This window comes from Leptonychotes weddellii, chromosome 12, assembly GCF_054177405.1.
Source record: "Leptonychotes weddellii isolate Sample4059 chromosome 12, ASM5417740v2, whole genome shotgun sequence".
Classification (NCBI taxonomy): Eukaryota; Metazoa; Chordata; class Mammalia; order Carnivora; family Phocidae; genus Leptonychotes; species Leptonychotes weddellii.
The window spans coordinates 1,561,945-1,573,792 of record NC_138380.1 but is presented as its reverse complement, the minus strand read 5'-3'; the positions used below and the strand labels follow the sequence as shown (position 1 = coordinate 1,573,792).

General features: G+C 45.4%; 2 protein-coding genes across 4 annotated transcripts in view; one reads left to right on the top strand and one right to left on the bottom strand.

The window, feature by feature from the left end:
• Positions 1-9,433, bottom strand: part of LMBR1 (limb development membrane protein 1) — a 155,910-nt gene extending 146,477 nt beyond the window's left edge. For 2 of the 3 annotated variants that reach the window (XM_081799750.1, XM_081799756.1), the window contains exon 1: positions 9,239-9,433. In XM_081799750.1, coding sequence (XP_081655876.1) covers positions 9,239-9,304 — 66 coding nt within the window. In that variant the 5' untranslated portion in view covers positions 9,305-9,433. Of the gene's footprint in view, positions 1-2,325; positions 3,048-9,238 lie in introns of those variants that run through there. The other variant, XM_081799749.1, reaches the window with a different exon arrangement.
• DNAJB6 (DnaJ heat shock protein family (Hsp40) member B6) overlaps positions 1-11,848 on the top strand; it is a 398,231-nt gene that overhangs the window by 32,417 nt on the left and 353,966 nt on the right. The gene's annotated exons all lie outside the window — the stretch shown is intronic.

Below are 11,848 nucleotides of genomic sequence, written 5' to 3'. Positions count from 1 at the left end.
GGATGGGGTGGCTGGGTGATAGACATTGGGGAGGGTATGTGCTATGGTGAGCGCTGTGAATTGTGTAAGACTGTTGAATCACAGACCTGTACCTCTGAAACAAATAATACATTATATGTTTAAAAAAAAAAAAGAAGATAGCAGGAAGGGAAAAATGAAGGGGGGGCATCCGAGGGGGAGACGAACCATGAGAGACTATGGACTCTGAGAAACAAGCTGAGGGTTCTAGAGGGGAGGGGGGTAGGGGGATGGGTTAGCTAGTGATGGGTATTAAAGAGGGCACGTACTGCATGGAGCACTGGGTGTTATATGCAAAAATGAGTCATGGAACACTATATCAAAAGCTAATGATGTAATGTATGGTGATTAACATAACATAATAAAAAAAAGAGTATATGAGGATTCTCCATGCTACTTTTGCAATTTTTCTATCACTGAATTTATTTTAAAATAAAATTTTAAAAAATCAAAAAAAAAAGATCTTATTTATTTGTCAGAGAGAGAGAACACACAAGCAGGGGGAGCAGCAGGCTCCCCGCTGAGCAGGGAGTCCAATGCGGGACTCGATCCCAGGACCCTGGGATCATGACCTGAGCCAACAGCAGATGCTTAACCAACTGAGCCACCCAAGCATCCCTAAGGTAGGTGTTATAATTCCCATTTTCACAGACAAGAAAATTAAGGATCCAAGAGATTAAGGAACTTGCCCAGTATCACACAGCTAGTAAATAGCAAATATATGACTGGAACCTACACTGTCCCAATCCAAACCCAACAAATCTACCTCCTTGTTCAGCTTTCAGCACTGCTGTGCAATAAAGAGAAGCTCAGGCTCTCAATAAAATAGTTAAAATTTGGAGTTTTGAAAGAAAATATTACACTATGAATAACAACAGTATAGGCCTCAATAATACATCTGATATTCAAATATACAACATCAACAAACTCATACATCAATCCCATAGAATCACTATAGAATCATGAATTAGCATGCTAGTGAAACAATCCTGCTTACAGTCCTAGATAGCCAGCTTTTTGTCAAATTCCATATTTAGTTATGGTGCTCTTTGAAAGATACATAGATTTGAGGAAAATTAAAATAATGTTAGATGAATGACTTCTAAAGGCCAAAAACTGTACTTTAAAGAGTATGTGGGGGGGGCACCTAGGTGGCTCAATTGGTTAAGCGTCTGACTCTTGGTTTTGGGTCAGGTCGTGGTATCAGGGTCATGAGATCGAGCCCTGTATCAGGCTCTGTGCTGGGAGCCTGCTTAAGATTCTTTCTCTCCCTCTGCCTCTGCCCCTGCCCCTCCCCCGCCAACTCTCTCCCTCTCTCTCTAAAAAAATTAGGGCGAGGGCGCCTGGGTGGCTCACTCGGTTAAGCGACTGCCTTCGGCTCAGGTCATGATCCTGGAGTCCCGGGATCGAGTCCCGCATCGGACTCCCTGCTCAGCGGGGAGTCTGCTTCTCCCTCTGACCCTCCTCCCTCTCGTGCTCTCTGTCTCTCATTCGCTCTCTCGCAAATAAATAAAATCTTTAAAAAATTAAAAAAAAAAATAATAAAAATAAATAAAATAATAAATAAATAAATTAGGGCGCCTGGGTGGCTCAGTCGTTAAGCGTCTGCCTTCGGCTCAGGTCATGATCCCAGGGTCCTGGGATCGAGTCCCACATCGGGCTCCTTGCTCAGCGGGGTGTCCGGTTCTCCCTCTCCCTCTGCCCCTGCTTGTGTCCCCTCTCTCGCTGTGTCTCTGTCGAATAAATAAATGAAATCTTAAAAAAAAAAAAATTTAATTTATTAAAGGATATGTGGAATGTTCCTGAAGCCTAAGCACTGAAGACGTGTGAAAAACTGGTATTAATTAAATATCAGAATACTTTAACAATTCTATCTAGAGAATCTATGGCCTACACAACTAAAACACTACAAGTTTTATCATGAGTCCTGCCACAAAAAGACCCACAAAGAAAAGAAAATGATATTTTATTCCCTCTCCAACTTCAAGTTCCCCTCACACAATTTGAAGTCCATGCAAATTTAATTCTACAAAGCTTTTTAAAAAAACAAAAATTTCTGGCACCCCCAAATTTCAAGTCACTCCTGGTGGAGATGGGTCAGCAATGGAAAGATAAGTCAAGTGGGATGACAGAGAAATCGTTTTTACAATGTCACCTTGGGAAGGCAAATCCGAGCTGCAGAAGGGATCCCACTACCATCTGTGGGGGCAGTAGAAAAACAGGAACATAAAAGATAACAAGTGCTCTGACACAGAGCTAGGGTTCTACACGCAGCGATTGGGAAAAGTCACCCAAAGCATCTCCCACCTCCAGCACACAACTTCTTCTGTGCCAGTGGAATGATAGGAGTTGGGTCCCAGGAGGCAACAACTCTGAGCCAAAAATCAGAAAGACATCTGGATGAAAGAACAGACAGAAGGAAATACTTCTCATAATGCATATTATTCAAAACAATCCAAAATGCATCACAAGGATCCCACTGAAATTCTAGGGAAGGGGATTCTGAAAATTCTCACACACAACAGATAACAGATATTAACAGTGTAAAATTAGAATTTATTGTCTTTATTGTGTACCCTTTCTGAACTGTTTCATCTTAAGTGTTAAAACATTTACAAGGGCTTTCAAAGATAAATTCTGAACTTTATCGCCTCATGTGTGTTTTTTCTTATAATGTCTTAAGTTCTTTGAATTATCTTACCACCAAGGTTTTCAGAAAATTAACCTATAATACTATATTTGCATATAATCTTCAAAACCATATCACCATGAGTAAATACCTACAATTACCTTCTACAAATACAGTGCAGAATAAAACAAAAGCATACAGCTCTCAGAGAATATATATTCTATCCTACTGTATAAAATTAGCTTGGAAACAAAAGGAAAACTAATACTAGAAATCGTCCTGAAATGATATGGCATTCTTTGGATGCCTATACCTCTCAGGAAATGTACTTCCAACTATCACTTAAGATGGAAAGAATAAAAAGAAAAAAAAAATCTTACATGCAATTAAAAATGCCTCAGTCTCCTTCAACCCCAAGTACAAAACTAGAGAGAAGTGCGGTATACTCACAAGGAGAGCAGTGACGGTCAAAGCCTCCTGATGAAGGTTTCTGAGTGGCTGCTGTAACCAATTCCCACAACTTAGCACTTAACACAAATTTATCACCTCATAGTTCTAAAGGTCACAAATCCAACATGGGTATCACTGGGCTAAAATCAAGATGTCAGCAAGACTAGTTCCTTCTGTGATGTGGACTCTAGGGAGGATCCATTTTCTTGACTTTTCCAGCTTCTAGAGGCTATTCACTTTCCTTACCTTCAAAGTGCTTCACTCTACCCTCCGCTTGTTGTCACATCTCCTTCTCTGACTCTGACTCTCCCACCTCCCTCTTAAAAGGACCCTTGTGATTACACTGCATTCACCCAGATAATCTAGGACAATCTCTCCCTTAACACAATCACATCTGCAAAGCCCTTCTGCCATGTATGATAACATACAGGTTCCAGAGACTACCACATGAACATCTTTATGGGCTACTGTACCACCTACCAGAAGTTCATTTAACCCAGTTTAGCGAAATCAAATACAAAGAATCCTCTATGCCTCTATCCCATTCCTTTTTGCTCACCTATGTCATAAAATCAATCTATGTCAGCTATTGGATTTGTACCTACTATGCCATTCCACTATAAGACTTTATGGAACACACTGAGAAAGAGAAAAGCAGCCCCTGACATCTGGAAGCTGGCCTGCTACTATCAGCTAGGCCTTGTTGTTGCTACAAACTGGCCAGCAGCTCAGAGTGAGGCACTCACAGCTAGGTCCTGATGATTCTCCTCTTGAAAATAAACAACTTCTTCAGAGAACATCAACATCAGAGAAGGGCACTCTGTGACCATAATGGACAAAGAATAAACAACATCACTCTGTAATCATGCCTGAACAAAGCAAAAAACATGAATACCATCCAAATCATAAAAATGACTAAATATCTCCCCACCATGGCTTACATGAATGACTTGCTTCTTTACCAATAAGTTTTAACTTCACCCCACCCAGTCTTCTTTCCTTCTGTATAAGATTAAGATACTCAATCATAGAATTATCTCTGCTTCCTAACAGCATCCAATACAAATCAAAGCCCCATTTCTTTAAACTCTTTCCAAATCACCCCTCACAAGCCCAAATCCTATTTTTAAAAGTTCCTTTCAAATGCTCTCTTATTGAAACACCCCACAATTCCCAATGGTGTGCATTTTCCCTTACTGCAACATGCAATCAACGCAACTTGTCCAACTACAGGTATATTCCTGGTGGTGTGTGGCTGGAGAGCAGTGACAAAGCTCAGAAAAAATTACAGACCTCCAGACAACTGCATTTCAAATTTAGATACAAGACTGATGACTGGCTCCCATCTTCTGCCCAACCTCTATTCTCAAGAGGGAAGGGCTAAAGTTTTTATCTGCAGTACATGGAGTGAGCCATGGAGATGAAGGCAAGACCCTGGTAGAAAAAGGCAGGTAAACTCACCTAGGGAAGCAGTAAAGAGAGCATGATTCCTGGCATCTCCATTATATCCCCACTCTATGTGGCCAAAAGGAAGCCAAGTAAATTAGAGGGTCCTAAAATCTCCACTGTTGTAAAAGTCCTAGTGAACCCCAGAACTGCACCAAAAATACTACAGCCAAGTTAGGGAGCTTAAACCATAGCCAGAATAAGGAAGAATTTAAATTGTGCAGCTAGACCCCAAAATTCCCTGCCCGCTAGTTTCCTTAAGTTCTCCTTGGTCCTTTCATTAGCCTTACAACAAGCATTTTATGTAACCAACCTAGTTGGATCCCACATAACCCTGTCATGGTGGAGGTTTAAACTTTATGGGGCTGTAAATATAGTACAGGCCATGAAATCAGCCTGCCTGGATTCAAACTCTTCGTTCCATCACACGCTGACTATGCCACCTTGGCTACATGCTGTGAAATACCTACTTCATATGCTTGTTGTGAAACTCAAATGAGATACCTAGTAAGCACTCAATAAATGTTATTTATTATTAATTTAGTGAAGGGATTCTGAGGATATTTTGGTACTGTTATGTATTAATCTGTGACCATTTTAAAGTAGCAGCTATATCAGTGAAAGTGGCAACATAAGAAAACAATTTGGAAGGTACCATCTAAGTAAATGCACTCAAAGAATAGAGTACTGGGGTGCCTGGGAGGCTCAGTCAGTTAAGCGACCAGCTCTTGATCTCAGCTCAGGTTTTGATCTCACAGTTGCGAGTTCAAGCCCCCATTGGGCTCCATGCTAGGTGTGGAGCCTACTTAAAGAAGAATAGATGGACCAAAAGACAAGTGATGCTGTGCAACTATGGCAGGTATAAAGAACAGGAACATATAAATTACTGTCCATATTTCAGTTCTGCTGGATATTTAATAAGCTCGAGTCAGTGGTTTAGTATCCTGGGTAACAGTTCATGTTTGCATACTATTTAAAAATAGGTTAATCAAAAGCAGGTCACACATGAACCAATGAAAAATCTGTGTATGAACCAAGGATTATAATTAATCCAATTCTGTGCACCTGAAGTTCAAAAGAAAAAGGAAAAAAAAAAAGCCAGCAACAGGAAGAAAGAAAATAGATCACTGCCACCTGGTTAATAGATTTTAGCTACGTCATCATTGAAATAATTGACAAGAGAACTCTGAGATATTCATAATACTAAAGACAAAACAGGATTATTACATGAGTATTTATAAGTTAAACACTACACAATATACAAAAATTAACTCAAAATGGATCAAAGACCCCAAATGTAAGAGTTAAAACTCTAAGAAGAAAACATGGGTGGAAATCTTCATGACATTAGATTTGGTGATGACTTCTTTAATAAAACACCAAAAACACAGGCAAAAAAAGAAAAAAAATGTATAAAATGAACTTCATCAAAATTAAGAACTTTTGTGCATCAAAGAACATTATCAACAGAGTAAAAAGGCACCCCACAGAATGGGAGAAAATATCTGCAAATTTCATAGTTAATAAGGGATTAATATCCAGAATATATAAAGAACTCCTGAAAGTCAACAACTAAAACAACCCAATTCAAAACGGGCAAAGGATTCAAATAGATATTTCTCCAAAGAAGATATACAAATGGCCAGGAAGAACATAAAATAGTGCTCAACATCACTAACCGTCAGGGAAATGCAGATAAAAGCCACAATGAGATACCACTGCACACCCACTAGGATAACAATCATATTTTAAAACAACACGTGTTAGTGGAAAAACTGGAATCCTGGAGCGCTGCTGGTGGGACTGTGGAATGGTACAGGCACTGCAGCAAACAGCAATTTTTCCCAAAAAAATTAAACACAGAATTTTTTTTTTTATGTGATCCCACAATTCCACTTCTTGGTATGCACATACCTAAAAGAACTGAAAGCAGGGTCTCGAAGAGGTATTTGTACTTGTACACCCATGTTCATAGCAGCACTATTTACAAAGGCCAAGAAATAACCCAAATGTCCAGAGATGAACGAATGGGTAAACAAAATACCGTTATGTCCATACAAGTGAATATCATCCAATGTTAAAAAGGAAAAAAATTCTGACACATGCTACGAGATGCATGAAACTTGAAAGCCTTATGCTGATTGAAATAAGTCAGACATAAGAGGACAAATAGTGTATGATTCCACTTATATGAGATACCTGGAAGAGTCAGATTCATAGAGACAGAAGTAGAATGATGGTTACCAAGAGCTGGAAGAAGAAAGAAATGGTAAGTTAATGACTCATGGGGACAGTTTAGTTTGGAATGACAGCAAAGTTCTAGAGATGTGCAGTGGTGACGGTTGCACGAGAGTGAATGTACTTAACGCCACTGAATTGTACATTTAAAAATGTTAATCACATGCTATGTATATTGTATCAGAAAGAAAGGTAAAACTTACAGCATTACATGGCAAAACCAAAAAAGAGTTAAATAAGAGAACTGGCAACATGTCCTAGAGAAAACTCAAGTATCTATGCTCACTCTAAATATGAATAATCTGAGAAAAGAATGCCGAAGACGGGAAACCCAATGAGCTTGTTCACTTCTGCACAGCTTCTGTAGAGGGTGGAGTACATTCACCACCCAGAGGCGCTGGTTCAGAGGAAGTTGGGGTGACAAGGGGCAGAACTAAGGAACTTTAAAATCAGTGCCAAAACTAAGTTGTTTTCAGAGTAGCAAAGGTAATAAAGCTCCTCAATCCAAATGACAGAGTATCTAATTAAAAAGTAAAGCCAAAAACAAATAGATCAATGGAACAGCATGGATTACAAAATTAAACCCCACAATTATAGTTACCTAAGTCATGACAAACGTCATAAATGGTGCTAAAGCGACTGGACATCCAGGTGGGGGAAAAAAAAAAAAAGATTCCTACCACAAAACATACACAAAAAATAAATTCCAGATGAACTGCAGATCTGAATGGGTAGAGTAGATCAATAAAGCATTTAAAGAAAACACAGAGAGGGGCGCCTGGGTGGCTCAGTTGGTTAAGCGACTGCCTTCGGCTCAGGTCATGATCCTGGAGTCCCGGGATCGAGTCCCGCATCGGGCTCCCTGCTCGGCAGGGAGCCTGCTTCTCCCTCTGACCCTCCCCCTCTCATGTGCTCTCTGTCTCTCTCATTCTCTCTGTCTCAAATAAATAAAATCTTTAAAAAAAAAAAAAAAAACACAGAGAATATCTTCATAATCTTGGAGTAGGCAACGATTTCTTAAACAAGACACAAAGTACTGACCATAAAACAATTCCTGTTAAAGCGAACTATATGAAAATTAAGAATTTCTCATCAGAAGATAGATCATTGAGTGTTAAAGCATCTACAAAATGGAAAAAAAAAAATTGCAATACATATATCTGACCAAAGTATCATATTCGGAAAACATAAAGAAAACTTGGAAATCAATATTTAAGAGATTAAAGGACTAATTTAAAAAAGGGGGAAAGACCTGAAGATGCTTCACAAGAGTTGCGAATGACAATATATGAAAAGGTACTCAAATTCATTAATCATCAGGGAAGTGCAAATACAATTTCTGTGCAATAAATATGAGACGCTTACTACAATGGCTTAGATTAAAAGGACACGCTGAGCGTGGGTAAGGAGCAGCAGCCAGCACGCCCCGCACGCAAAGCTGTGGGAGCACACGCCGGCACAAGCCCTCGGGAAACGGCAGAAAAGCCGTAGAAAAGCCGTCCCACTCCGGGGCACAGCCCTGCGCCGGAGATGCACACACGTGCCCCAGAAAACAGGACGCGCGGTAGCCCAGCCCGGGAACTACCGAAGCGCCCGTCGGAGGAAAGAGAGCTGCGCTGCGGCCACGCGACCACAGCGTTCACAGCGCTCTTGACTCCGAGCTACGACTGCGCGAGGCGATTCTCAACCTCCAGGATCAGGGGGACACAAGGGAGGCGATCCCACAGCACAACTTTTCATGCGCTACGAGGCTTGCGGCCGAACGCGGGAGCCGCTACTTAGAAGCGGGGACGTGAACACGCAAAACGGCCCCGCGGAGCAGGCTCGGAGACACAGACACGAGCACACCGAGCTGCGGCGCAGGATGAGAGCTCAACGCAGCCGACGTCCGAGGCGGAGCAGCAGGGACGGAACCGGAGCCCCGGCGCCGCTGCCCCGAGCGCGGCGGACGTCGCCTGCACCGCCGGGCTCCCACCCAAAGCCGCAGGGTTCTGAGCTAACGGAGCGGAGCCGGAGAGCGGGGCTGCGGACGCTCGGCAGTCCGCACACGCCGCCGCGGCCGAGCCGGGCCGCCGCCAGGTGCCGCACGCACGCGGGCCGGCCGGGCCGGCGTGCAGCCCCCGCTCCGAGAAGGGCGCCGAGGGGACCGCGCAGGTGCTGCGCGGCGCTCCCCGCCGGGGGTCCGCCGGCCCGACGGCACGGCGCTGCGCCCACCGGAGCTCCGGCGCGGGGGGGCCCGGGGCACGGAAGGCGGGGGGCGCGGGGCAGCAGGCAGCCAGCACCGAGGGCCGGGGGCGCCGGGCGCGGCGGGGGGAGGGGCAGGAGGGCGGGGGGCGTGGCCGAGGGCGCGGCGGGCGCGGGGCGGGGGGCGGAGGCTCAGGGCACGGGGGTGGCGGGGGCGCGGCCCGGGGCAGGGGAGCGCCGGCAGCACGGCCGCGGGGGCGGGGGCCGGCTCACCGTGGTCTCCCGCACTTGGCTGTGGAAGTGCTGTTCCCGCGCCGACACCTCGTCCTGCCCTTCCATCCTCCCTCATGCCCGCCGCCGCGCCGCCCGCGTCCGCGCGCTCCGCCGCACCATCGCCCGCCGGTCCGGGACGGGAGCAGACTGACAGCGGGCCGCCGTCCGCACGGTCGGCTACCGCGACCGCCGCCGCCTCAGCTGCCGCCCCAGCCGCCGCCTCAGGCGAAGCCGCTCTAGCTGCGGAGGGCGCGCGCGGGGCGGGGCCGGGGCGGGACCTGACGTCAGAGGAAGGCGCTTCGCGTCAGAGGAGCGCGCCGCGGCGTCTGCGAACGGGAGCCGCCGAGGGGCGGGGCCTATTGGGGAGGGGAGGCGGGGCCACGCCCCCAGGAAGTGGAGGCCGGAGCCCGGCTGTCAGGACCAGTACCCGGCCGGGTGGGGACGGGACGGGGGTCGGTCTGCGGGAACAGGTTCTTCCTCCTGTAGCAGTAGCGGGTGGGCGGCCGGCCACGGTCTCGGTGCAGTTGTTCCCGGCAGAAGGGAATCATCGTGGCCCGGCACCCGGCACCGCCGGCAGAGCACTGCGCAGAGTCAAGCAGGTCTCCCACGAAAACTTGCGCTCCGCCAAAGCAGCTCAAAGGCCGGGAGGGACTTGCTTCGGACACGTTTTGGGCGGACCCCTGGAACCCTGGCTTCTGTGGATCTGATAACGGGTTTCCCCGCCTGGAAAGCGTAGATAGCCCTGAATGTGAGGCCCTTGCCAACTCGGCAGAGTCGCCCTCCCTGCCCCCGGGGTGTTTTACGACCCCCCGGAGACCCTCGCAGACGTTTATATTAGGGACCTCCAAACATACCGAACACAGTCATTCATCCCCATTGTACGTTCAGTATCTTTTTTGGATTTTTGCCATGAAACTGAGTTTGAAGGAATATTTATCATTTTACTTTTGGATTTACTTGACTATAAAGAAGTCATTTAAATTGCTATTGGCTGTGTGATTTGGGGGGCATCTCTAATCGAAAATTCTAACGAAGTAAGAAAATCTAGAAATTGCTTTCAAATTATTTTAATGATATATGTGCATTTAGATTTTTCAGTATCTTTTGCAATTTTGAGTTAAAAATGTTTTCATGACTCAAAAAAAATTTTTAAGGTCTCCAAAAATCGTGTCAACCCCATATACTGTGCTTATGATGCAGTAGGCTGTTAAATTGTTGGTAGTGGGAGGGCTCAGAACATGAGGTTTGTCTTGAGGGGGTGCCCCTGCAGCCATAGGCTGATAAGAAACCAGGAATGCTTCCAACTGCTTAAATGCAGTGTTCACTTTTATTTTTAAAATGTCTCAGAGTCCAAAAGAACCAGGGAAAGACAAAGTATCTGAATCTGTTTTTCTAGACACCCAGGTTCTGAGAGCTGGGTTAAATACTTGTCCAAAATGATCTGCATAACTTCTGGGTTAATCTCTCCAGATCAGAGGGTAAGCAGATCAGATTTTAAGATGTAAGGTATTTAGGCATGTTCCAGAAAGTGGGTGCATGTATTTCTGCTCTTTCTAACCCAACCTCCAAGCATCTAGAACTTTTTTTCTTTAGTCCTTAGCCCAGGGTAGGAGCCTTCAAAAATGGCCAGAAGCTGACCCCTCCCTGCCTTGTGGCGTTGCCCCTCCTTCCATCAAGAAGTGGTGTTGGGGCGCCTGGGTGGCTCAGTCATTAAGCATCTGAGTTCAGCTCAGGTCATGATCCCAGGGTCCTGAGATAGAGCCCTGCATCAGGATCCCTGCTCAGCAGAAAGCCTGCTTCTCCCTCTTCCACTCCCCCCGCTTGTGTTCCCTCTCTAGCTGTCTCTCTCTGTAAAATAAATAAACAAAATCTTTTTGAAAAGAAAGGAAGGGAGGAAAGAAAGAAAGAAATGGTGTTTATTTTCCACCCCCTTGAATCTGGGCCTGAACAGGTGACTTGCTTTGGCCAGAAGAAGAGTAGAAACTATGAAGCTACTTTGAAAAGTGCTTGTGCATCAGGACTTGTCCCTTCTTACCACCCCTGGGCATCCTCCAACTGCTACTGTGCAAATAAGCCCCAAACAAGCTAGAGATAGGGATCCCAGTTTTCTCTGGCACCTATCTAACACACTCTTTTTTGCATCCCTCTAAAACATAAATCTTCCCAAAACAGTTTTTCTCCCCTGCTCAATGCACTGCAATGCAGTTATTCTCACTAACTGTAGAATAAAATTAAACTCCTTAACTTGGCATTCAAGAGCTTGACTTTGGGGCCCCACCCCACCCTTCCAGACATCCCCCCACTTCATTCCCTGAAGAGCTCTTGGCTACAGCCTGGCTTCCTCCTCTCTCCAATCCCCAATTCCAAGGGCTAGCCCCTTTACTTCCTCCATATCCTCTTTCCTACTATTCAGAGTCAGTGCTACCTCCCTTCAGCGTTCCCACCAAGACCTTCCTTCTCCGAAAAGGGAACCCTCTTACACTGCTGGTGGGACTGCAAGCTGGTGCAGCCACTCTGGAAAACAGTATGGAGTTTCCTCAAAAACTGAAAATAGACCTACCCTGCGACCCAGCAATTGCACTACTAGGTATTTACCCAAAGGATACAAAC